General features: G+C 32.3%; 1 protein-coding gene across 3 annotated transcripts in view; it reads right to left on the reverse strand.

Moving 5' to 3' along the window:
• CSMD3 (CUB and Sushi multiple domains 3) overlaps positions 1-27909 on the reverse strand; it is a 1171099-nt gene that overhangs the window by 94457 nt on the left and 1048733 nt on the right. For all 3 annotated transcript variants that reach the window (XM_063079089.1, XM_063079088.1, XM_063079087.1), the window contains 7 exons: positions 25662-25778; positions 21399-21608; positions 19509-19697; positions 18524-18701; positions 17434-17579; positions 3181-3261; positions 2074-2187 (listed from right to left, as the gene is read on the reverse strand). In XM_063079089.1, coding sequence (XP_062935159.1) covers positions 2074-2187; positions 3181-3261; positions 17434-17579; positions 18524-18701; positions 19509-19697; positions 21399-21608; positions 25662-25778 — 1035 coding nt within the window. The remainder of the gene's footprint in view (positions 1-2073; positions 2188-3180; positions 3262-17433; positions 17580-18523; positions 18702-19508; positions 19698-21398; positions 21609-25661; positions 25779-27909) is intronic.

Consider the following 27909-nt stretch of genomic DNA (forward strand, 5'->3'; position numbering starts at 1 on the left):
TGCGTGAAACAAGCAAAGCACAAAGGAATAAATACCACATGTACTCTCTCATAAGTGGATGCTAAGAGATAAAGAAGAAAGGAAAAAAAGACCACAGTGGTGCTTTGGACTTGCAGAGGGAGAGAACATACCTAGAGATACAAAGTGGAGTGGGGAAAAGGGATTGGGGAGGGAGGTTGGGGATAATAGAGGGGATAATTGAGTGTGGGACATAGGGTATAATCACAATTTGTGGTAATGAACATGCAGCTAGGATGGATCTGGCCATCACATCTTAGGCACGAGCAGTGACAATTTGCTTTGTACCCCATGAATAATCACAGTCAATAAAAACAAAAGAAAACATTAAATAATAATAATAATAAAAGTAAATAAATAAAAGTAATGCTATGAATTGGAAGAAGTTAAAAAAAATAAAGTGCTATCACGAGACAAAAAGTTATTGTCTTTTTTTGTGTTCTCCTCAGCAGACAGGATAAGAAGAGATGCAAATACTAATCTACAGGAAACTCTGATTTGGGAGATAAGAAGTTGAACGTCAAGGGCTTGTGAAATATCTAGATTATCCAGATTTTTTTATTTTAATTAAAAAATACATTTATTGGACTGGGATCTAAATATAAAAACAAGTCGTGCCCTCTAAGAGCCCAATGTACTTTATATATTGGGGTCAAGAAAGAAGTCTTGTTATGCACTTGCTCATTCACATCCTCTGTGTCTGCCAAAGTTATTGTTTCATGTATAATCTCCCAAAAGGCTGAGACTCTATCTTTTCATTTTGCAGGTTTAAATATCTGAGTATGAATCCTACATAATCCTAAATGGCTAGAGAGTAGTCTTGCATGAAGGAGAAAGCTGAGTGAATAACATCTAAATATCCACAATATAAGTGTAGACTTCAGAATACTCAACCAACTTCAAGATATTCCCATAGCATTGACTAAGAACATGGAAAATTCTCATACTGGAGTGGACTTATACCTCCCCAAACTGCCTTCTTTTTTGCTATTGTAAAAGTCGTCTGTGACAATCTATACATCTTCTTGCAAGAATTCCAATTAGACAAAAATCAAATGTTAATTCCTTTTTATAGCACATTTAGAATAATAAACAGAATTTTTGTTTCAGGCTTATTATAACAGTAAAGACACTGCACAGGAAATAAATTTCCATATTCTCCAGAATAAACCCTAATGAAGGAAATAATCCAAGAAAATCTGTGGAAGGATAATCAAATTCAACTCAATTTTATTCAAATTAACCAACATTTATAATTAGTTACTGTATGTTAGGCACTGTTCTGGGCCTATGGGCTACACAAATCAACAACAAATGATTCCTGAATGTCATAACTCTAGTACATAATTCAAGGTTCATCATGGTCTTGCCCTTGTAACGTCGTGAATTCCTTGAAGTCTATGCTCCACTGTCTTTCCCTTCTGTGTCTTTGCATATACATCTGACACTTAGATCACCCTTTCTCCAGCTCTGTTCTACCAGAATGAGTCTCACTGGTCATTGGAACTCATGACTCAGGGAACAGCACCTCCATCAAGCTTTCCCTGCCCCACAAACATTTAAAAGTCACCTGTAGGACTGCCATATGCCTTATCTCATGATGCCTTCACAGCAAGGACCACATAAAACAAGTATGCACACTTGTTTTTTCTCAGATCCCCATAATTAACAAGTACTCAGTAAAGTTTAATGAATCTAGTGATTAAAGTAGAAACCATTTCCAAGTAAAAGCAATCAAGATTGGAACCTTTATTTAAAGTGATTTCCCTTTTGGTCCACTTCCATTCCCACCTCTCAGAGCAAAACTAATTTACATAAGTTGAACTGACTTCAGGCTAAACTAGAAAAAAATTAAACCTTGGAAGAATCAAAGATGTTAAAAGTTAAATTTCAGCAATAATGGAATGAAAAATACCACAAAGGAGTTGTATAATATAACACTATTGCCAGTTAAATATTTAATATCTATATGAAATATATTTTTCTCAATTTTGCCAGTATTGAGTTTAACATACAACAAATATTTAAGAAATAAATAATCATAAGAATTGGTACCTTGACAAACTGGAGGTGCTCCATCCATCTGGAGTCGTTCTCCTAGTCTGCACGTGAGAATTGCATTGCCAACTAAAGTAAATCCTGGAAGACACTGGTACCTAATAATATCACCTATCAAAAAAAGGGGCAGGGGGTAGACTTAAGATAAGTAACAAGGTGATGGTAAAAATGAGCAGATATTTCAATTGTAAAAGCAGAGTATTTTCCCTTCTGTTTATTTTTAACCAGTATAAAAATTTCTATTAGCTATAAGTGGGGATAATATTTAAAATATTGAACAAGCAGTACTTCATAGGCATTGACCAATCAGAACTGAAGGCAAAAATAAACTACTAGTTCATCCGTCCTGGTATATACCAGCTGGATATAAGCAATGGTAATAAGGAAAACAATTTGGTTGATGTAGGTAAGCTATTCAATAAAAATATCACACAGTTAGAAGGCTTCCCATTTGTTGCTTTTATACAAAGATTATATTTACATTAGTTACCAATAGCTTCTTTACATGTCTCAACCAAATTAATATTATAATATTGACATAATATTATAGTATAATAATTGTGATAAAAGTTTATGATGGCAACAGTAAACTGTCTTCTTACATCATTTTTCAACCTGTGGACATTAGTTAGATTGAATTTCCAATCCAGTTTTAAAGAGAATATTTATTATCAAGTTGAGCATAATCAATAAAGCATTTTCCAAGACATGGAAATGAAATATGTCTTCTACTAGACCCTACATACGATTCATTCTGCTGAGTCAGGCTTAGGCCTGAATTTAGAGAGGAACAGAAGTTAGAACAACAGTTTCAGAAGGCAGCAATATAGTAATTTAGGAAGAACCCCCAGAATACAGTTATATGGTTCAAATTCCAACACTGTTTTCTAATTGTATATTCTGGAAAAACAGAAATCACTCTTCTTGCCTAATCCCTTTCCTCTTTTCACTGTTCTCCCTTCTTAAGAATTGTAAACAATCTCTATCAACCCAGGGAAAGAGAGTCAAAAGGTAGATTGATTCTATTCTTTATTTTTGTTTCTTTTTAAACAAATAGCTCTGCTAACAGTATAGTTTTTTAAAAAATAATTTAACAGCCTTTACCTATTTCGAATTCATCATCTTCTGTCAAAATTTCAGCATTGGGTACAGGTGGTGGAGGTTGGCACACTCTTAGTTGATAGGCTATAAAAATAGACAATGTATTTACTTCTTTTCTGAACAGCTACATGTGCTCACATATGTGGGGGGGGAGAAATTATGTAAGATTTTTATAAGAATAAAAATAAATGGTAGAATTGTTCAAGTTTCAATTATTTTTTGTTTTTAAAACTATAGTCCAACATTGAGGAAAAATAAACCATTCCTGAGATGGCAAAATATTTTCCCATGGTAACAATGCTTACCTTTTTACTCATTATTTCTTATCCTCATTCTCGTCCTTGTTATGTAGTTCATAACACCTTGTTTTTTCCCTTTTTGGCATGATCACAATTTGGAATTATGTATTCATGTCTGTTTACTTGTTCAATGCCTGTCTTTCCCAAGGTTCATTACAGAATTCCCGACACTTAGCAAAGTGCCTGGCATTCTGTAATAATTGCACACAAGTACTAAAATCTTACTCTATTTCAGGTACTATTATAAACACTTTACTTATATTAACTCAACTTATCTTCAGAAAAAAAATATTTTATTATTTAATTTATGTAACTGTTTCTATAATTATCCTCATCTTACAAAAGAGAAAATTGTTAAAGAGAGTCAAGAATTTGCCCAAATCACACAATCACACAGCTATGATGTGGCAGAGTTGGGGTCTGAACCTAGATAGTCTGGCTTCGGAGCTTTCTCTCACCATTCTACATTAGTATATTTACGAGATACCTGTGGTTTGAATGTCATGTTTCTAATTATCTACATCTCTTGAACATCAGGTCATTTTATGGGATTAGATAGATTTGTATTTGGTATAATTTAAAGGCCAACAATAAAAGTTCTGTATGAATTCAAGCATCATGCTTACTAGCCCTATATGATATCTAAAATCTATGACAAATTCACTTGCTTAAAGTACAGCCATGTTTTTCTTTGAGAGTCTTTAAAAAATGTACTATATGATTGTTCATTCAAGAAACATGTTTTACACTCTTTTAACATCAGAGGCAAATATAAGTATTTTGTAGCTTAATTTTACTACTTAAACTTAGAATTTCTTTATGTATTTCAATATGCAGAAGAAGAGAATGAGACTTAAAAGAGATAGTAACTTGTACAAGATCACACAATTAGTACAGGATATAAACACAAGCCCATGCCCTCTAACTTCAAACCCCATATTTTTGATATTGTCCCTATTGCAAGAATATTATCAGAATACTGAGGAGCATCAACTAGACCAGTTAAGGAAGACTTCTAAAAGAGAAAATGAATGAGATAAACTTTAAAGAATGTAAGATTTTTCCAGTTCCAAACGGCAAGCACGGGCATAAGAGCATTTCAGAGGGGAGAGGAAACTTGAACAAAAACTTGAAGAATGGAGTCATTTAACAAAAGCCCATTTACAAGAGGTTAATTGCCTAACAGACTTCCAGGTTACTTAGGACACAAAGAAAAGGAATGTAGACAAAGAGTGATGAATCAGGAAAAGTTGTTTCAATTTCCTTCTGCAAATTGTTATCTGCCACTTTGAACATCTTCCTGTTTATAAAAGCCCTTGCCATACAGGAATGTTAATTTGCAAATGACATATTGCTCTACAGAGAAAGATTGCCACCAGAGAAGAGAAAAAAAAAAAAAAAAAAAAATTGCTGGGAAGGAAACCCAAACTGGAAAAATAGAACCTAGATTTTTGAGAAAAAGTTCAGGGGAGAGTAACTAGGAATTTTGAAAACTGTTTTCTTGAATTTACACCTTAGACAGGTTACAGTTATGAAGGTAAAAGTAATGTAAGAAATGCCAAAGAGACAATAGGAAGGAGAGTGGAAGATACAGAGAGCCCTACACAGGTAAATACTGATAAGACTATCTTTAGAGAACATTTTATCTGACCTGAGTGTAGGGTAGAGATTATCTCAGAAATTAAAGAGAAATGTAGAGATGCCCATGTGTATTATTTTACTTTTGCTGGCCTGTAAAGTTGTTTTTAACCTTCATGCTGATCAATTGTTTTATCATTTTAAATAAGCACATATTTTCATGTGGAATCCATGATTACTGTCATCTGTGGTATATGCTGAGAATGACCTAGATAACTCAGTTGCAGGGCTTAAAAGACCAGAGGTAGTAAATTATCATTAATAAGGGACTATGATACTCAGAAATATTATGTTATTTTCCCAAGATCAAATGCGTGCTGTGAGCTAAAGTCTGTCTTATTCTCTGTTCTTTACCATCAGTTTTATAAACTGTGTCCCTAGAAGCAAACAAATCATTGGGGGGCCATGGAGGGTCAGCCTGAGGTATAATGGCCTCATCTCCCACCTCCACTTTAATCAATTTTATAAATTTGAATTCTGAACACACTGTCCTTTGAATAAACCTTCTACATCTCCACTAAGTGATTTTATTGATTCTTTTGTCTTCAATTCTGACTTTAGGCCTCAATTCCCAATTCTATGTCATTAGGCTAAATATCTCTTCTGAGTTTCTCACTGCCTTTCTCTTCTACCCCTCCCTGTTATTTTCTAATCACAAAACCCTGTTTTATGGCACATGTAACCACAGATTGTTTCAGAATTTATTATCGTCTGTAGATTTGCGTTCTTGTTCATTGTTTGTGTCCCGTATAGATTTTAAGTTACATGAGGGAAGCTCTCTGTTTATCTGCCGTTTGCACAATACACTAGCTGCCAACATCTCAGTCTCGATGCCTGCCATTCTTGTCTGTTGTGCTTGGCTGAATAATGCCCTCAAAATTCATGCCTTCCCTGGGACCTCAGAATGTTACATGAAATAAGATTGTTGCACATGCAATTGGTTAAGTTGAAGTCATACTGAATCAAGGTGAACCCTTAACCAGTATGACTGGTGTCCTTGTAATAGAGGAGGAGACACAAAAGACAAACACAAAGGGAACATGGCCATGTGATGATGGAGGCCAATATTGCAGTGATTCATCTATAAGCTAAGGGATACCAAAAATTGCTGTCTACCAACAGAAGCTAGGACAAGGCAAGGAAGGTTCCTCCCCTAGAGCCTTCAGGGAGGGCATGACACTGATTTTAGACTTCTAGACTTCAGAACTGTGAATGAATAAATTTCTGTTGGTTTAAACCACTCGGTTTGTGGTACTTTATTTCAGCAGCCCTAGGAAACTAATACACCTGTATTATTAAATTTGTCTACAGTATGTTTCTTACCTTCTCTGTCTCTCTGGTACAACCTTTCCTATATACCAGTGAAGTGGTGGAAGAGAATAAAGATAGTATGTATGTGGAATTCACTATGTGTAAAGGACTCTATAAGGTACTTTACATGATTACTTCATTAATAATCAAAATGCTGTACCAAGATATGTGTAAACATACCCATATACAGCAGAATGAAACTAGATCCCTATCTCTTACCATGTACAAAAATCAACTCAAACTGGATTAAAGACTTTGATATAAGACCTGAAACTATAAAATGACTGGAAGAAAACTTAAGGAAAAGCTTCTGAGCATTGTTCTGGGCAAAGATTTTATGGTTAAGATCGCCAAAGCTCAATACTATCTTCTGTACTGATTTTGTACCTCAATTCCCAATTTTATATCACCAGGCTAAATGTCTCTTCTGAGCTCAAAAATAGACAAATGGGACTATATAAAACTGAAAAGCATCTGTATCGCAAAGGAAACAATCAACAGAGTGAAGAGACAACCTGAAGAATGGTAGAAAATATTTGAAAACTATTCATCCAATAAGAGATTAATATACAGAATGTACAAAGCATTGAAACAACTCAACAGCAAACAAGAACAAACAAACAAACAAACAAACAACAAAAATAATCTGATTTAAAAATGGGCAAAGGATCTGAATAGAAACTACTCAAAAGAAAACACACAAATGGCCAAGAAGTACATTTAAACAACACTGAACATCACTAATCATCAGGGAAATGCAAATCAAAACTACCATGTGCTATCACCTCTCCCAGTTAGAATGGCTATTATCAAAAAACAATCAAATGAACAAAATAAATGTTGGGAACTCGTACACACTGTTGGTGGGAATGTAAATTAGGTCAGCCATTATGGAAACAGTATGTAGGTTCCTCAAAAAGCTAAAAATAGAACTATCATTAGATCCAGCAATCCCACTACTGAGTATATATCCAAAGGGAATTAAATATGTCAAGGAGTTATCTGCATTCCCATGTTTATTGCAGCACTATTCACAATAGCCATGATATGGAGTCAAATTAAGTGACCATCAGCAGATGAATGAATAAAGAAACTGTGGTATATAGACACAATGGAATACTATTCAGCCCTAAAAAAGAATGAAATACTGTTATTCGCAGCAACACAAATAATCCTGGAGGACATTATGTTAAGTGAAATAAGACAGGCACAAAAAGATAAATACCACATGTTCTCACTCTTGTGTGGAAGCTAAAAAAGTTGATCTAAAAAAGGTAGAGAGTAGAATAGTGGTTACTAATGGTTAGGAAGTGTACGGGGTTGTGGGAGGATAGCAAGAGGTTTGTTAAGTGATACAATATTACATAACACTGTAGGGTAATTATAGTAAAAAATAATTGTATTTTTTTAAATAGCTAGAAGAGAGGATTTCGAATGTTACCAACACAAAGGAATGATAGAAATTAGAGGTAATGGATATATTTACTACCTTGATGTGATGATTACACATTGCACATATCAAAACAGCACACTACTCCATCAATATACACTATTATTATATGTCAATTAAAAAAGTAGATTTAACTTAACTTAGAAAAAAATGTGTAAACATACCCATTTTGCAAAAACAGAATAGTAAGGTTCAGAATGGTTGAATTATTTGTCCAGTTCACAGCACCAGAATTTGAAACAAGTTCCAGTTGAAAACCAATACACATTTCCTCCCACATTTACAGACCAATCTGGATTGCAATATTATTTTGTTGCTACCATTTCCCTTTTATCAATTTACAGTGGCTTTTCAAGCCTACAAATTAAATTTATAATATTGGATAAAGCAAGCTCATTACCTTAATTCTCTCCAGTCCCTTATACAAAATGTCTGCTACATTTGAGCCAAATTTTTATGGGTCCCTTGTATTTGCCATATTAATTTTATGCCCCACACCTTCATTTTTGGCAATGTTGATAGCCTGGAAATTGGCACCATAATATTTATCATTTAGTTGAAGAGAGAGGTGTGTGTGTGTGTGTGGTGTTTCTCTCTGTGTGTGTGTGTGTGTGTGTGTGTGTGTGTGTGTGTGTGTGTGTGTGTGTGTGTGTGTGTGTGTGTGTGTGTGGTGTGTGTTCACTGGAGGGAAGGATGATAAAGAAGAATAATCCAGGCAGAGAGGAGGGATGAGAAAAAGAGGTGAGCTGGGGCTGAATCAGACAGCAGTCTACAGGCTATTTTAGGGATTTGCTTATTTTCATCAGAGACTAATGGGAAGCCTCTGAACAGTGTAAGCACATTGTAAGCACCATATAAGGGTGAGCTGTTATTATACCAAATTGTCATTCCATTTCTTCAAGATAGTTGGTGTTCACAAATGAAAAAGAACATTTCGTTGAATATTAATTCTTTCTGCTTTTCCCAATTTTCATCTCTTATCCAGGAAAGACATTTTCATTTGCCAATCATTGAAATAATTATGAGTAAAGTTTAAGCATGTTATCTTGGTTAGTCAGAGCAGGGTAATAAGGTAATGGATTGAGTTAGGATATGTCAGATGTTTTGTAGTTGAAGGTAATAGTGGGGAATTAGACATTGTACAGCTCTGTCTCTCTTTCTGAAGATGTTTCTATCAAACTGATCCACAACAATGGTAAATATACATCCATCAGTTTATGTTGGTGAGTAATTACTTTGGGGCACAAAGAAGCCTGATCTACATTTACTTTGGAAGCAGACCGTCTGTGTTCAAATCTTGGCTGTGCTACTTGCTATCTCTATGACCTTAGGCTAATTGTTAAGACTGTGCTTCAGTTTTCTCTTCTGTAAAATGAACATATAACTAAGACTGCCTTAAAATATTATAAAGTGCTTAGAATAGGGCTTGACACATATGATCATTTCAAGGGGAGAGCACATTCCCTGTTTGGCAAATATTAACATCTGTATGGCTTCTGTGATATCACTTGTGCCCCTGCACACGTATAATTTTAATCTGATGTGACGCCATTCAAAGCACCCATGTGACTTTCCAAAACACATTAAACTACTCACTTTGTTTCTATTCTGATTTAAATAGGATATACTTTGAAAATGCTGAGATTCTATATTGTTTTACAATTGGTGTACATTATACTGTGATATAATATCCATGAAATTAGCAACACTCATGACATTTTATAGTGATATACAATACATGTTCTATGCATCTGTGGTCTCAAAACTGCCAGCACAGTGCTCTGAAAATTATACTCAGGAAATACTAATTAATAAGTAATTGAATTAAGGCATCTCATCCTGTATAAAATATATGCTTTGGCTACTTTGGAAGAAAATAAATAGGTCTGGTGTGAATATATCCAGTATTACATGGGTTAGAATCATGGACTTTATGAACTGGAAGTTACCTTATTAATCATCTACTCTAATCTCTATATTTGGTAGGGGTAGAGGGAAAGAAGGTGACCTAAAGTGGTGAAATGAGGCAGACAAGGTCATATGTCCAGTTACTGGAAGAATAGAAACTATTAAGTTATACAAACTATGTCATCTAAATTTTAAATAGTATGGACATAATATTCAGTTCATGCTTTTCATGGATTGCTCTATTCAGAAACACTTTTGCAGTTATGACCATTAATAGAAAAACTGCATATCATAGACAGTCACACTTTTAAAATATTTGATCTAAGTCTGTGTTCTCTTTAGAGGAATAATTTTATTTGACATGCCATTCAGCTTTAAAATACCATTTACTATTAAATAACTACACAAAAGCATTGTATTTTACATGTCAGTATCTTTTGAAGATGGCTGTTATTTGAATAGCGTCCTGTTTTTGTTCAAATATCTGGTTCCTGGTCCAACAAATTTGCTTTTCGAAACCACTACAGGATTTGATTCTGGCAATATTTTTTGGTTATTTTTAATTTCCTATTTTCTTTGCAATATAACATTCAACCCAATTCCAAAAAAACAAAATGCTGCATTTATCTACTTCTATTCAACTGAGCTATTAAAGGCTCCTCCAAAAAAGACAAAACAGAACACTGGCAAATTGCCATTCCTTCCTAAACCAGAAAAGCATAGTGTGTAACCTTTCTGCCAAGTAAGAACACAGTATTCCTTACAGAGGACAAAAATAGCATTCTATGTTCCCTTATAAACTCTAAGCTCTATATTAGCCCTGTTGTACTTCAGTGGTGACTCCGATTAGCTCAACTATGATAATCTCATGATTTAGGGAAAATTTACGGGAATAAAAGCATTGATAATTGTATGTGCAGTCTTGAAATTATAGCAATGTTATTTCAAAAGTTATCTAAAATAAATTTAAGAAGTTCCACTTGAAAACAGAGTTAAGAATGTTTAAATAAATGCTACTTGAGTTCTAATGAAGAGGAAAAAATACAATTGTTTTTACATTTTAGAGAAAATCTGCTAGTGAATTGAAATGAACCATAGAGGTATGTTTTAGCTGTGCTTAACTTACTTACAAATATCAGTTTTGCTCCACTAATATTTTATAATCAATCTGTTTATCTTCTTGTATAAGTGAGAATATTAGAAATCAAAAGCAAATGCTCATCTTTGGACCTAGAGATAAGAGAGAGAAAGTCTCTACCACGAGGCAGGGCTTAAGAAGGAAGCACTCTGGTGCTTCCCTAGAAAAGGAATAACAGAAGCCATTGAAAGACAAAGCTATTGGGAAATCTCCTGATTTATGATAGGAAATCTTCAGTATCTGTTGCATGAATTGGCTTCCCCATGCACAGATAGCTAATTGAAAGTATCCCGCCCTGGTACTGAGCCCATCAGAATCTGAAAAGTAATGCAAAAGGGCATCTTCTCTATGTGGCTGAGTTACCTCTCACATTAGTAGATAACAGAGCACATCAGCAGTGACAATTTGTTCTTTGTCAGTCTCTCTTGTTCTCTCCCTGTTCACTAATATAGTTTGGTTTGCTTTTGCTGTGAAGGAAAATGCTATAGCTGCCTTTTTTAACATAAACAAGTTCACTAAAAACTAACATCAAAGTAACTGTTTGACCTTGTTGAAACAAGACAAATACAAGACCCTTCCATAATCGTAATCAAAAACAAAACCTCTGTCCAAAACATAAAAATGACTAAGATTCTTCCATCTCAGCTACTATATGAGTGAATTTTGTTTTCATGCCAATTATATAGCTGTATTCTATCCCTTCCACCTTGCAGGAAAAAAAAAAGTATTAAGAACTGCTCCAATTTTCTGATGGCACTCAGTTAAAAAGAAAACCATTCTTCCTTGAACCTTTCCCAAAACTATCTCACACAGTCTAAATCCTATAAGAAGCTTCCCTTGCTGAGACGCCACAAAGTTCTTCATGCTGTGTTGTCTCACTTGTTATAATAAGTCAATAAACCCATCTTTGTTTAACAATACCTGTGTTCCTGATGGTCATTGACTGGAGGAGACAGACAGTAAGATATTGTAGAAAATAAAAGATCATACCTTATCAATGGGTATAAAAGCAAAATGTCAAAATACAGTAAGCAATTTTGACATGACATTATCATTTAAGTAATCATCAAGCAGTCATTCAATTCTGACATTTAAGTAATAGTAAATGGTATTATCTTTTCCTCATGACGGTTTCACCAGTTTGGTTTTTCAGCTCCACCACTTCATTTTAAACACACACACACACACACACACACACACACACACACACACATCACTGTGTGATGTCCACACATCATGCAATGGAATGTGCTCTCTGGACATCAAACAATGAAACCCTTTATGAGTTCAGTGCTCCATCTATTGAAACATAAAAGGAGGTCAGGTCTTTAGGCTGTGTGAGGCAAAGGGGTCACACAGTTCAAGGCAATTGTGATTTATGTTTTATATAAATTATGTCCTTATATCTGCAAGTCTCTTTTAGGAAGGTACTTTGTGGCATTAAACATACTTGTTCCCTAATGCAGCACTTACTGAAACGTAATGTAACCTTCAAAAATGACCTGAAAGACATTACAGAACTTTTAAATACATTTTTTAAAAATAATGAATCATTTTGTAATCAACTCACTCATTAATAGGAGGTGTGCTAATTATAAAAAAAATGGATAATACAAATTATTAAATCATATTATGTACACTAAGAAAATATTCTGTATGAAAATTGAGTTTCTCTAATATTCTGATACTAGAAAAAGAAGTGCACAAAATAATGGACTTAAATATCTTAAATGATACCTTGTGTTGTATATTAATAAATATATATTCTGGCTATACTGTAGTCTCCAGGTTATTTAGGTTGGCATAAGTTAGATGCCAATGAAACTCATTTTCTCTTGGCATTTCACACCATGGAAACTGTAAAGAAAAACACATTGAGGTGCAATAAACCTACCAATGTACTGTTTTTAACCTGTAGTTCATGCAGAAGAGAAGCACTACGAAGTTTGAAGCTCCAAGCTATAATTAGGAGAGGTATTTCCCAGAAAATGAAATTACTTATCACTTGCTAAAAATGAAAATCACTTTCTGTTGAAAAAATGAGTTCACATCCCATTAAATGTAATCTATTCATGAGATTATAACAGTTTGGGACATTGCCTGGGACTTAGTGAGAAAACAATAAATTTTAGCTATTGTTGTTGTTGTTTTCATTTTTCAAAAAAAGATCATTCTTTGGAGTCAGACCTATTTTGAATTATAACCAGCTCTTCTATTTATTAGTTCTCTAGCCTTATGGAGGTTACCTCATTTTTCATTCAGCTTTTTCATTATTAATATGAAGGTAATAACACTTACCTTATAGAGTTATTATGAAAATTAGCAATAATGCTTGGAAAGCACCTAGCACAGTGTCCAGAATATTAAATTTTCAGTAAATGCTAACTGTCACTATTATACTGACTATTATACAAAGTCATTTTCTGCAAAACCATGCAGTTAAAATGGGTTTTGTGTAATTTACTTTCAGTGGGTCGTTGATTGGGACTGAGTACTGTTATTATTTTTTTTAAGCCAACCCTATTTTGACACTATTGCAGATATCAAGAAAACTTAGCTCTTGCTTTAAGGAATTACAATTAAAGCGATATAGACAGAGACAAAAACATATTCTCAAATGGAGAAGAAATATGACATCTGAGGTAAAGTCCCTCAATATTTATGCCTGTCCTATTTTTGTCATGGCACAGAACTTTCATTTTGGAAAACTTTTTATGAATGTTATTTTTGATCATAAAAGGCTTTATGAAGGTGATGTTTTATAAAGACAGATGGCTGGCTGGATTTCAAAAAGGAAGCCAAGTTAAAGAAAAAAACACATTTTTTTCTCATTTCAAGCATATTAAAAATATATTAATAACTAAAACCTAAATGGTCAATGTGACCTTAAGAAAATGCATGAAAAGAATGAACTGTCAACTTTACAAAATAAATGCACAGTCCAGAGAAAATTACCCCAGACTTACAGTGCAGAGAGTAACAGAAGGGGCTATTAAATCAATAAGAAAATTTAAAGAAAACTGAATGAGGTGGTAAACCATCCTAAGCTTAGGTATACTCAACCAGCTTAAAATAAGTGTTAAAAAATGAATTGTCTACCCGGTTTACTTATGGAAAAATACTAAATGACCCGCTTTTTACCATTACATGAGTTCATTTTGGCATTGAATTATAGTAATAAATGTAGGCCTGGTACATGAATATTGTATTTTAATTATAATAAACATTAATTAATTATAGTAATGCTAATTTGAAAACTGGCATCTTTTTGTTTGTTTTGTGAGGGAGGATGGGCATATATCTACTATTTCTTAAGAGTTGTCACTAATACAGCTCAAATAAACTCAATTAAACAACTTTTTAAAAAGAATATGAACACACATTTCCCACTGTAAGATTAAAACATAATCAGTCGATAATAAAAATTTAAAAGGGATAAAAAGAAGAAATGTGATTCATGCCTCAAAAATACTTTCACTATTATTAAACTCATAAGGCTTATGTAACAATAAGCCATCCTGTAATTGTCCTCAAAGTTTGTTAGAATGAGTAAGTGCAATCATGGAGGAGATAGAAGTGATCACTATAAATTCTAATTATCAAGAAAGAGAAGAGATGAGATTTAACATAATGAGACTTAAAGAAATTAAGATGAGCAAGTAACCGAGAGCAGTTGAAGTCGAAGTATAGATTTGATTTAGGAATAGAAGTTCAGGAGGCAGTGAGAGAACCAACCTGACGAGTTGAGTAGGAACTGGGGAGTAAGATTCAGTGAACCAGATTATAGGGTAGCTTTAAATTTGGTTTAATGTAAGGGTCACACATTCTTGAAAATGTGAGTATGGATGAAAGCAGTGCTTTAGGAAAACTATCTTCTTAAGGCTAGAGGAATTTAAGGTATTGGTCCATTTTTAATAAGAACCCTGGCTACATCCCCAAATTTCAAGGTTATTTTTATTTATTTATTTATTTGAAACATAGTTGATTACACATATATGTGTGGTACAGAGTTGAATAATACCGGTGTGCAATATGTGATGCTCAAATCAGGATAATTAGTATATTAAACACTACAAAATTTAATTATTTTTTGTGGAGATATGTTGATTCAAACGTTAGTCTTCAGTAGGCTCTGAGAATTGTGCCTTATTATGAAATTTAAAGTATAGACATGAATTAAAATAAACACCTTATTAGAAAAATCTAAAACTTGAGATAAGATATGGTAAAGAAGCAAATATTTACTGAAGATCTACTCTTCCGTGTATTACACTAACTGTATATTATCTATAGTCTCTGATTCTCATAACATCTTGTCAACATAATTCTTATAATAGTAACAATGACAGTACTGTACTTTTTGGGTTGAGCTGTACAAAATTGCCAGTATTCAGCTTTTTTTGACCATCAGTTTCCTACAGTTCAACCTAATATATGCCAGTAATTGGATTAAATTCTATTTATGCTGTAACTCATTTAATCTTCTCAGCAATCCTACTATGTTCTACAGCTGAGGAAAGTGGAGACCAAAGGGTAAGTTGTCCAAAGTCAACTGGAAAACAAAGTGCTAAATGAGTGTTTGATCTTCTTTATTCCTAAGCTATTCTTTCCCTACTGGAGGTGTCTCAAAATCCAGTTGAAAAACTTGAGTGAAATATTTTGGAAGAGAATATATGTATACACTCACTATGTGTCTATGTAAATCCGCATTCATAATTTGGGTGTATGTATGCATATATTCTGTCATTCACATATTTTCTATATGAATACACACATACACACACACACGGACATCTTTTCCTCTGACAATATTTTCCCTTCAAAATGTCCCCTAAGTTTTATAATAATTACAAACTCCCTATAGAGTCATCTTATGGATATTTATAGTCCATCAATGAATAGTCCCTTCTTTGTGACTTGTGCAGGCAGGACACAAAACAATAAAATTTGGCAGGGATTCATGAAGAAAGAAAATGTACAAAATATAGTTCAATGACTAATTTATCTTTTGACTTTAATGATTATTTATTGATTTCTAGTTATGATTTTCTATCAAAGTGATACTGCTATGATTGCAGCCTTAGGTTGTATCTACACATTGCCAGCATCAATAATCAATTCAGTAGAAAAGACAAATAAGGCATTATAAAAATAAACAGCCTGAATAAATGTTGTCTGACTGGACAGCCCACTTTCTAGTTGGCTGTGCTAGAGTGCACATACAGCACCAGTGGCTGTGGGTCCCTACGGAGGCACTAATTAAATACCATCTATCTGGCTGATAAGTGCTCAGATTGAGCAACTCAAATATTTTATGGTCAATTCTCTGCCTATTTCTAGACTCAATTTGCTTTAAATATCTTTGAACACAATTATATTTGACTTACTGTATATATCATAGAATATGAGCTTTGAGTATCAAATATTTTATTACTTCGTGTTAAAAAGATGAAACATTATATGTTATCAAATTACAAAAAGAGAGGAGATCAAATGTCAACACAAAGAAATGATTAGATTTTGTAATGATGAATATGCTAATTATCTTGACTTGGTCATTACACATCATACACAGGTATCAACTCTGTACCCCACAAATGTGTATATCAATTATGTCTCAATTAAAAAAAGATGAAACATTAAATTGTGTATTAATGTAATGGACAAAGCTCATGTCCGTCTTCAAATTTTCATATAACTTTTGCAAATTTAATTTAATAAATTATTGATCCTGTGTAATATTCATGAAATTAGTGTGACAAAATTATATGAGGTGTTTTTATGGGACTACGACCATAGAAGATAAAAGGATGTAATCATTATAAAGAAACATTTTCTTATTTACAATGGAATGTAATCAATTTGTGTTAAAAGAAAAGTAAATTAAAAAAAGAAAAGAAAAGAAAATCCACTGAATGTCCTTTCAAAAAGTTAACGTTATGAAGAGAGGGCCCAAAACAATTCTATACAAATAATAAAATTTAGAACTTTCATAAATTATACCACAGGAGTAAAAGATAAGAACCAAATGATCTGGAATAGTCACTTAAAACCTAAGATTCTAGAATAGATACAGTTTTGAAACAAGAGTATAAATGAATGAGCAATGTGATCCAAAGCATAAAGATATTGGATGCTAATTTTAGAAAGATTCACAGCAGGCTGAATAAACATTTTGTATAGAAAAAAATCTATTGATTTATTAAAATTACATGCAGTAAGATATGAACAGCTGGTTCTCTTTTATTGGTTTCCATGAAAAAATGATTATTTTCCACTGGGTAATTACTGACTGATTTATTTCCTATATTCATTTGCTCGCATTTTAATGTCCCTAAATCTTAGGTCATCCTTTGCAAGTAAATGTATTTGAAATGCTAAAGTTACTGTGATGATAAATGTGTCAAATTTTAATAACTTTTTAATCATTGGTTAAATATATATTACATTCAATTTTTCCAGGACAATTTAAGAAGCACCAAATGAAATAGAAATTCTTAGATAATACCAACCGTGATAACTGAGCACAAAAAAGCCACTTGTTGTGAAATCACTGTGGAATTTGATTAGAATCTGATTTGAAGTGCTGTAGACTGATTCCAAAGCAGTATTGCCACTGAACTGACCGATCTGAGGTGAGTTTTGGTCTGGTCCATCCCTATTAGATGGGGGCGAGGAAGGAGGAGATATTGAGATTGATTTTTTTTTGGAAGACTTTTGCACCAACTTTAATAAAATTATTACATATACTATACTATGCTATAATATTTATTATATTATATTAATAATAAATGTGCAGTAGATTAAACAAGCAATTTGTGGCAAATCATATTGGTATATTTTGTCTATATTGTTGCTAACATATTTAAAAATGTAAAGTGCAAAAATAAAAAAATAAATCATTTTTACCTAAATGAAATACACTCATATAAGTTGTAATCAATATATTTTATTTGGTTTTTGACTAAAACTTAGATTCTCCTAAGTGCTCGAGGTTTGCCCCCCTTTTATTTTCTTCAGCAGCAATCTTGAGAATTATAGACTATAAAAGTTAGAAAGACTCTCAGAACTCATACAGTATTTGTGTTAATCAATTGTCAGTTATTAATTCAGAGATTTTTTGATAATATATTTTTAATAATGATGTTAAAATACATTTTAAACAATAGATTTTAAATAAAGATGTTTCATTTAACAGAATAATAATATAATTATAATATTATATAATAAGTTATGATAGGAATTCAATAGTTACATTAAATAGTTATGATTTGAATATAGGCTCCTAAATTACACTAGTTTTGTAAATGGAGAACTTTCTTGCTTTAAACTTACCCTTTTAACTCCCTGTTTTTGTACATTAATTTAATAATATCTTTAAATCTTTTTTCCACCTATGAAGTTTTTTCATTGGGCAACTAAGCCAAAACCTATTTGTCTGGTTTATTGCATTGTGCAGAACACATACTGTCATCCTGTTACTTACACTAACTCAAATATCAGATGGCAATTTGTAACAGAGGATTGTGATATATTTTCAGTTCTACCTTGTTTCACGGATACATATAGTTGAATCAATCAATAACAGTGGTCCTGGCTTACCATACAGTAATAAAATCATAGATTGGTTCTGTTTGAAGGACAGTAAAATTGATGTAGATTCCGTTCCCAGGGGGTACTCTTACAAGCCAAAAACAATCTTGGAAGTTAGGATATTCGTCAGGGTACCCAGGAGAATAAATGGTGCCATTCATTGCAGTTATATTGCCACCACAAAGAGCTACAGAAAAAGGCACAAAACAAAATGTTAAAAAAATAATAATAATTTTTAAAAAACCCAAGAAACAATGACCTGACATAGAAAAAATGCAGACTTTTCTTATCTCTTAAGCAGTATAAAAATACATGTTTTGTGTTTTTATCTGATTTGAAGTTATAAAATGCAGATAGCAACGATGCACAAGTATATCAATTTGCATTTTTCTGTATAAGGTAGGCACATAGTTAATATTAACAATCACTAGATTAGTATATACCATTGCCTTCTGTTTTTCTAAATACTTTATATCGATGTAAACACTAACTTCTATTTGCCTCGCATCATGCATGTATGTGTATACATAGCCTTATAAGAGGTTCAAGGCCTTTTTATTTAAATGTGTTTTTTTCTATGGGATTAGACTCAGGAGGGCTGACTAGAGGCGCCCAGCTCTCTCCTCTGATGTAAAAGGGTTTTCTGGAGGAAATAAATTCAGTAGCAGTTTTTAGATTATTGGTTTATATAAGAATGACTATTAAACACACACACACACACACATGCACACATTTTAAAGAAGCTGTAAAGTGTTAACTTTATTTTCACTACAAATAGGAAAGGTCAGGACTCCTGCCAATAATAAAAATCAGTTATTCATTATGAAGTCTTATGGTTTTTGTCTGGTTTTTTAACATGATTTTTCAACTGAAAGAGAGACTCTATATTTAGCATATTATTGGTTGGAAAAGGAAGGCAAGGCAGAGTGCCAAAACAAGAATTATGAAACACAGCTGATATCGCCTAAAAGACAGCTTCCAGTTAGAAGCATACCTTCACACCTTGGAAGAGGATGATTCCAATTACGACTGACTCCGTGAAGGCATGTGAGAGCTGAATTTCCAATTAATGTGTATCCTGGGAAACATTCAAATGAAATGGTTTGACCCACAGTAAAATCATTGCCAATTACAAAACCATTTCGAAACGGGCGTGGGTCAGGACAGCTTTGCAACTGATAAGCTGGAAAAAAAGAGAAATAAAGACATTTTTCCTTTCTTAATTTCTGCGACCACAGACGATACTACATGCAACTTACAAATATATGTGATCATGCTTGTAGTTGGTTATAAATAGTAACAGGTTTATGATAAATGTTGTCAATGATAATGTGATATGAATTTCATCTCATGTCTACAGTTTTCATATTTAAAATGTTAGCACAATTCATAAAATACATTCGATTTCTTCGTCCACTTGTGGAACCTATCAAAATCATCAGCTTTAATGAAAATATAAAGTCCACTTACAGCCACAATTTTAATCAAACATATTTGATTCCCTTATACAGAATGCAATTGTCTCTTGGTTATGTTGTATGTACCATAGGATAAAATAAGCCTAATTCTGAGCCTTTCGAATACTTTTTTCTTTAGGAATTGTTTTCTAAAAGTAGCAAACTACAGCATTCCTTTGTTGTGTTTCTTCAAGGAAGTTATTCAGTAAAATAAAGTACTAAGAAAAAAAAAATCCCTTCCAATATAAAATAAACTTGTACTTTGGTTACTGTATTCTTGTCACTGCAGTATAACTGCCTGTTTAGTTGTTTATACACCTCTTATTCTACATTCTGTATGAGATCAAAGTTTCCTGTTCGTTTTGCTTATCATTGTATCCTAAAACCTTGCCCATTGCCTTTCACATAGTAGGTGCTTAATAAACAATGCTGAATGAATTTTGAACTTATGAACAGGGTATAACTCATATAATACAGGGTATAACATATAATACTCATATAACTCCATATAATATATTTGGAGCTTTATTATTAAGAAGTTTAAAATTAAATTCTAACAAATAAAATTTAAACTGCTCAGAATTAGAAACTACTTTACTACTGACCATTACAATTCTATTTTCCCCAAATCAAAAAAATATGAAATTGAATAAACTATCATGTTGTTTATTACAATAGAATCCAATTTTTACAACTAGATTACAGTATTATGAACAAATTATTTTAAAATGTTAAGTGCATTTATTCTTAATCTGACATTTTCATTTCAATTAATATCCCACACAAAAAATATAAAAAAACAAAATAGTTCTCATTCCAACTTAAGGCAAATGTGTATCATTTGATCATCAGGAGTTGGAATATATTATTTTGTTTAATAAACCCTTTCATTTTTCACTCATATTTAAAAGACAATTTTGAATACGAAAGGACTTATAGACAAATGTATAATTTTGTGATAATTTCTACAATATTTTACCTTTCTATGCTTTTTGGTTTAATAAGGAAGTATAGAAAATAAGTACTAAATGTTCAGGAGAAAAGTCCCCATTTTACTATAATATACTACACAGGACTCAACAAGCCTAATACTGTTGCCAGTAATAACACTAGTTTTCTGTAGAAGTATAAACTTCATTGCTTACTATGTATTTTTCTAAAATTCAAAAGTTCTTAAAGTCTAACCACAAAATCAACCCAAAATAATGTTGACTCTGTGAATCTATATAAATTAAACTATTTCTTTAAAATGCCATTAGTTCAACTACATAAGTGCAATAAAAGAAGAAACTCTTCCTAATTGAAGCTTGACTTGGTTTAACTTTCTGTTTCTAAAACAGAATATGGAAAATATTAAGGTTTAGTTAAATATTTCTAATATCTGATTTGGGGCTAAATAAACTTTCACTTTTAATTATTCCTCTCACCTTGATATACAATATGAAACCCTTGTTTGTTTTGTGAATAGTCACTGTGAAAATATAAGCTGGTTTCATGAGTCGTGCTAAATAGGGAAGATGGTATTTGAGGACCACTAAGCCGACCAATAACAGTACTAGTTTCTGAGGATCCACTTCTTACTTCCAAATAATCATGTATGGTTTCAGTAGAAAAATTTATGAACTGGAGATGTACACCTAAAGAAGAAAAAAACAAACAATGCTACTTTATCTTTTTACCGAATTAAACATAAACACACACATGCAATCACATCAACGTACTTAGATATGTTTCCGTTAATATTAGGAGTATACTCTCAAGGGCTGGGCCATGGCTTTGCTGTCTGCCCAGGACAATTAGCTTTGCTAAGGTTCAAAGTAAAAGAATGCTGCTCTCAAAAGTCCACAATTAGTTACAAGTAAAAATCTCTTTCGGTGTATTATAATGTTACCATGCTAAAACTAATCAAGAAAGTAGCTTTCATGTTCTTTAGTACCATTAAAAATTATATCAACCAATTTTTCAAATGTAGAAATCCACTTAATTTGTATTATGAGGGATGGCTGATTAACTCAGATGGTTAGAGCATGGTGCTGATAACACCAAGGACCAGCGTTCAATCCCTGTACCTACCAGCTGCCCCCCCCCAAAAAAATTTAAAAAACACACACACAAAAATAGTTTGTATTATGTAAAAGGCCAATTTGAGGTCAAAAGTGACTGTTGTGCTCGCTTCGGCAGCACATATACTAAAATTGAGGTCAAAAGTGACTGTAGACTTTTTCATATATTAACATGATCATATTCCACAATTGCATTAAATATTATTCATTTATAGGATATAAATTAACTTCTCAAAAATATTTTTAGTTTGTATAATTTACAAGTGTGCTCTTTTAGTGTTTCCTTGTCAGAAGATAATGATGAATTTTATGTAATAGTCTCAATAAAATCTAGTCATCATTGTTATATGTGGTCATTTTGCAATGTAGTCTCATCATCATTATAAGCATGATTAAAATATGAGACAGTGAAATGTCTCTGGGATAGAATAATGAAAGTATGTTTACTTAATTCACTTAATATTCAATTTTAGTGAATTTCATGTTGTTCTTACTACTGCCATTCTCTAAATTGTTAATAATAAAATCTGACATTTATTGAGTGTTTCCTCTTACTAGACACTGTTTTAAATGATTTATATATGCTAACTTATTTTATGCTCGTAGTTACTAAGAGAATGAGAAAACTGAGGCACAGCAAAGCAAAACAACATGCCAAATTTACACAATTACCTAGTAGATCTGAAATGCACACTCACACATTCTGACTCTTAAACTTTTGCTATTAATAACTATACTGGGACTCCCAAGTGAGTTGTATTTTATTACTAAATAATACAAAAATCCATAAATAAATAAACAGGAAATATTAAAAATATGCTTTAAAATATTAAACAAGTTTCTGTAAAGTCAGATTAACTTCTTAGAACTTTGGACTTGTTACCTTAATATGTGAGGCTCTAAGATGGGCATATTTTTAGTAAAATATCCCCAATATCCCTCATTTTACAAATCACCTTGTTAATAATTGTTTCATACACCTGAAGAAATACTTTTTTTAAATATTGAGATGTATTCATTCTTCTTTTTAAAAAATATACTTTTTTGAATACACTAGACCTAATATTTTATTTAACCAAACCTCAAAGAAAACAGTGAAATTACTTAATCGTCAAATAGGAAATAGTCTCTTATGTTTTCATTTCTAAACTAAAGATGGATATTCTTCTCTTTTGGTTTTTAAAATCAAGAAATATTAGCAATTGGTAAGTTGAAGATGATATGACATTGACACTATAAAAAATAGTTTTAATAATTTATTTTAAAATAATTTGTTTAGCTCCATAAGCAACATGGGAAGAGGTCTAAGTGTTTAATCAAAGACAGACAGAATATCATTCAAATCTATTTTTAAAATCTATATATTTATTCAAATCTATTTTCATTTACATCAGTACTCTCTTTTTGTCAATGGACAGAGAATTTAACTACCACTTCAAACTTAAGGATTCCATGTTGTAACCAAAATGTTCCTCATTAGAAGGTCTCCCAGAATTCTCTCGCAGTAGTCTCCTGTTCTTCTGAAACCTCAGGCCAGTTACACAGTGTCCAAGATTGTTGAATTTCTTTAGCTTTCTCAATGGCATCTTTCCATAGGTCATTGTGTTACCTAGAATTTCTTTCATGTTCCTTACACGCTGACCCTCTTTGTTGGGCTGGCTGTTACTTGCCTTTAAAACCACAGTTCATACTGTATTGTATATTGATAAATTAAAATAAAAAAAAATAAAACCATAGTTCAGGGATTACTTCCTTGGAAAGATGTTTCTGTGTTTCTGGTAGTAGGCTAATGTCTAAGTACAATTCTATACTCTCTTGTTACACTTTATTGTAATAGCACATTTTACTGTCTCTTAACTGTGACTGTAATTTATTTGCGGAAAAGTACAAAGTCTGTTTTATCATATATTTTATCTCTAGCATTTAGCACAGTATCTGGAGTATAATATATATTCATTAAACAATTGTGAAAACTATGAGTTATCTGTTAATTTATGTAAAACATTTAAAATGTATTAATAATATATGAGGCTGTATATTAATATTAGGTAGTAAGATACCTAAGTTCAATCCTCAATAAGGGAGATAGTTCAGAATTTTTTTAATTGTTCTAAATCCAACTGGTTTGTGCTTCAATGAGTGTCTAATCATCCTACTCTCATGTGATTTGATGAACAACTCTAACCTCAGTCTAGTACTTCTTTCCATGCATTTACAAATTCATGGAATCTAAGAAAGCTGTAAGAAAACATGTTAGTGATATAAGGATAAAAATGATTAATTAAATGCAATATATATAATGTAAAATTAGTATATCCCAAACACTGAGAATTGTATCATATTAGCCTTTGGAAGATATTAGGTCTATATAAGTATTTGAAAGTAACAATAGAAATGTGTACTATTTTCATGTGTTAAATCTGATTTCTTAACAAAGAAAATGGAATGGATTCAGTAGACTTCCAGAAAATAATTTATCTATGTACTACTTCATTATACCAACAAGAGTCAAAAAACAATTATACATGAAATTTATTATTGCTACAAATATCTAACTCAGGCTATATCTATATATATGAACTGAAAATATCATAATCAACCTATCTATATTTATATGTTAATCTAGTTAGTTAGAAAATGCCCCTTCACATGGTTCATGGGAATATAAATTATTATAGCCATTAGAGAAAACAGTATGGAGATTATTCAAAATTTAAAAATAGAACTACCATATGTTCCAGCATATATGTGTACAGGGTATATATCCAAAGGAAATGGAATCATATGCCAAAGGGATATTTGCACTCCTATGCTCATTGCAGCATTACTCAAACAGCCAAGATATGGATTCAACCTAAGTATCCATCAATGGATGAATAAATTTTAAAATGTGGTATACATATGCAATGGCATACTATTCAGCCTTAAAAAAGAAGGAAATCCTGTCATTTACAATAACAGGGATGAACCTGGAGAACATTACATTAGGTGAAATAAGCCAGGCATACAGAAAGACAAATCCACATGATGCCACTCATATGTGGAATCTAAAAAAGCTGAACTCATGGAAGTAGAGAGAAGAACGGTGGTTATAAGAGGCTGGGGTAGGGGGTGGGAGTGGGGGGACTGAGAGATGTTGATCAAAGGGTACAAAGTTTTAGTTGACAGGAGAAACAAGTTCAAGAGATATATTGTACAATATGGTGACTATAGTTAATGTATTGTAATTTTGAAAGTTGCTAAGAGAGATTGTAAGTGATCTCACTACAAAAAACATGTGAAGTAATGCATGTTAATTAGGTTAATTTAGCCATTTCACAACGTATACATATTTCAAAACATCTTTCGTACACTAAAAATATATACAACTTTTATCTGTCAATTAAAAATAATAAATAAATTGGAAAAAAAAATACCCATATGCTTTCAGTTATCCAAGTACTCCCGGTGAAATGTGTTTGGCTTAAGCAATAATAATTCAAATTTCACTCTATTCATAATAGTATATACTCCAAAACTAAACTGTAATTTGTGAATATTTTAAAATTTCTTATTAGACATTGATAATCCTTCTTAAGGATACATTAATAAATATCAAAAGCTCTTTGATGTATTTAATATACATACCAAAACCTATGGGCAGCTTTACTGTCCACGTACAATCTAAACTGCTGGGGTAGTTTCCAGGAAACCCAGGACTGAGGATCACACCACTGAAATCTGACATAGCACCACCACACTGAGCTGCAAAATAATAGAGGTTCCATGTAAACCAGAGTAGTGCAATAACTTGCTATATTAAAAACATACTGAAATAATTTCAAGTTTTCATCAAGTCTCTGAGTTAAAACTGACATAAATTTGAACACTGTCAACTCTCGTTCACAATACGCCAGTAATCAAAAAGTATAGTCAATTGGCAATACATTTTCTAAAACAGTAGAGGAAAGACATCTTCCTTCCTAGAAATAATTGCAAAGTAATCAATTATTGCATAGCAAGTAACAGCTCACGTGCAGTTAATACAATCAAAAAAAGAAGTCACGTTCTTTTCCATAGTAGGCAGTTTATTTCTCTTCCTCAATCATTTCTAGTGATGTTTCAACATTCCAAAGATGATATAATCTAGAGTAAAGTCAAGCCAACTATTTCAGCTCTAAGTACTAAAGAGGGAATAATTTTTACAACCTTCCTTCTTTTCCTTTTTTTGTGAGAAGGCTGAATAAAGAATTTTAAGAAAAATATTGGTTTCCATTTGTAGTATGTGAGGGATTCATATATCACACATGAGATATGACCTTATTTTATCCTAAAAGAATCCAGACAAAAAATTGAATATAAACAATTAAAAAGATGCATGCAAATTTGAGAATGTAGGCAGAATTTATAATTGTGCTTGCTTCGGAATTCCTATTATCCCTATTATTGATAAGGTAAAGGAAAATTATAAAAACAGATAAGTACTCATTTTATTTGTATTTTAGAATACAAAGAGCAATTGCATCTCAGAAGCCCATTCTTTCCCCTGAATGCACATTTTTATCATGTCTTCTTAAAAGGACTGTAAATGCATGTCTGTTAATGATTGGGTAAAGAATCAAATTTTATGACTGCAAATCAAGTTCAGAACTTACCTGTACAGAACACTTATTTGCAAATTCATTAATTTATTTCTTGTTAAGAGTAGCAACAGATAAATACTCAAACTTCAGGTTATGTGGTATAAAGGAAAATTCAGGAGGAATTTTAGCAGTGTTCTGTACAATATTAAATAACCAGTCTGACAGCTACCTTTTAATATGTGAACTGAATACATTGTGAATCAAGCAGATTTTACTAGGGAAATACATATAATCTTGGAGTCAATCTGCATATAAACCTTTCTTTCAGACTTGTGATTCTCACCAAGCTTTAAAGATACACCTCTATACTTTTCCATCCCTCTGAAATCTCAGTTCATCCATCCTTAAAACCAAGCAGTTTTCAACATACATACACTATTAATGTTCATCAAGTTATTTTTCAAAAATTTAATTTTGCACATATATTTATCACAAAATCTGATAATTAGTTGTAAAGAAAATACTTTGGAAATCAAAATATTTCTAATTTTGTAAATCAAAATATTTTTGATTTTGTTTCTGGCAAGACCGCATTTGTAGTTTTGTTTTGCTTTATCTGACCTTCAGTAAAAGACAAGGTCTATCCTTTACTTTCTTGTCCCCGCATTTCCAAGTCTTTGAGCTGCTCATTGTCCTAATTCCTCTACTTTCTATCTCTTTAGATATGATCTGAAAATTCAGTCCTCTGCATTGCCCATCCTTCCTTTCAGAGTGAAAATCCCAAAATCAAAGGAGGAAGAAAGAAAGAGAATAAAGAGTAAACAGATAATGAAGAAGGAAGAAAAAGAATGGCAAATTATGAAAGACATATGAATAAGGACACCAAAAAATGCATCTGCCTTCAGCAATGCATGCATGGCTGTTTCCTCAATTCTTCTGCAATCTCACACTTTCCTATGCCTTGAATGACAATTCTGTTGTTAGGGACTCAACCATACCTTAGTTCTTCAAAATAAGATCACCTATGTTTCTTCTTTCTTATTTTTCTCTAATATACAAAATCTCATATAAATTCTTCTTCCTTCCATCAAAATATCTGGCAGATGGCTTATTTTCCAATTCACAGGGCTGTAGCCTTGTTGCCTAATAACTAGTGTTTTAAGACACTGTGTGAATCAGGCTCTCGCCTTCAGTTTTTCCTAACAATACGGCCATTGTATCAATTCAAATATTTGTATTTTCTACCAATTGCAGTACAAGTTTATTGTTCAAAATTTGTGAAATACAGAAAGAGTAGAAAGGAAATAAAAATA

The sequence above is a fragment of the Cynocephalus volans genome, chromosome 15 (genome assembly GCF_027409185.1).
Source record: "Cynocephalus volans isolate mCynVol1 chromosome 15, mCynVol1.pri, whole genome shotgun sequence".
Classification (NCBI taxonomy): Eukaryota; Metazoa; Chordata; class Mammalia; order Dermoptera; family Cynocephalidae; genus Cynocephalus; species Cynocephalus volans.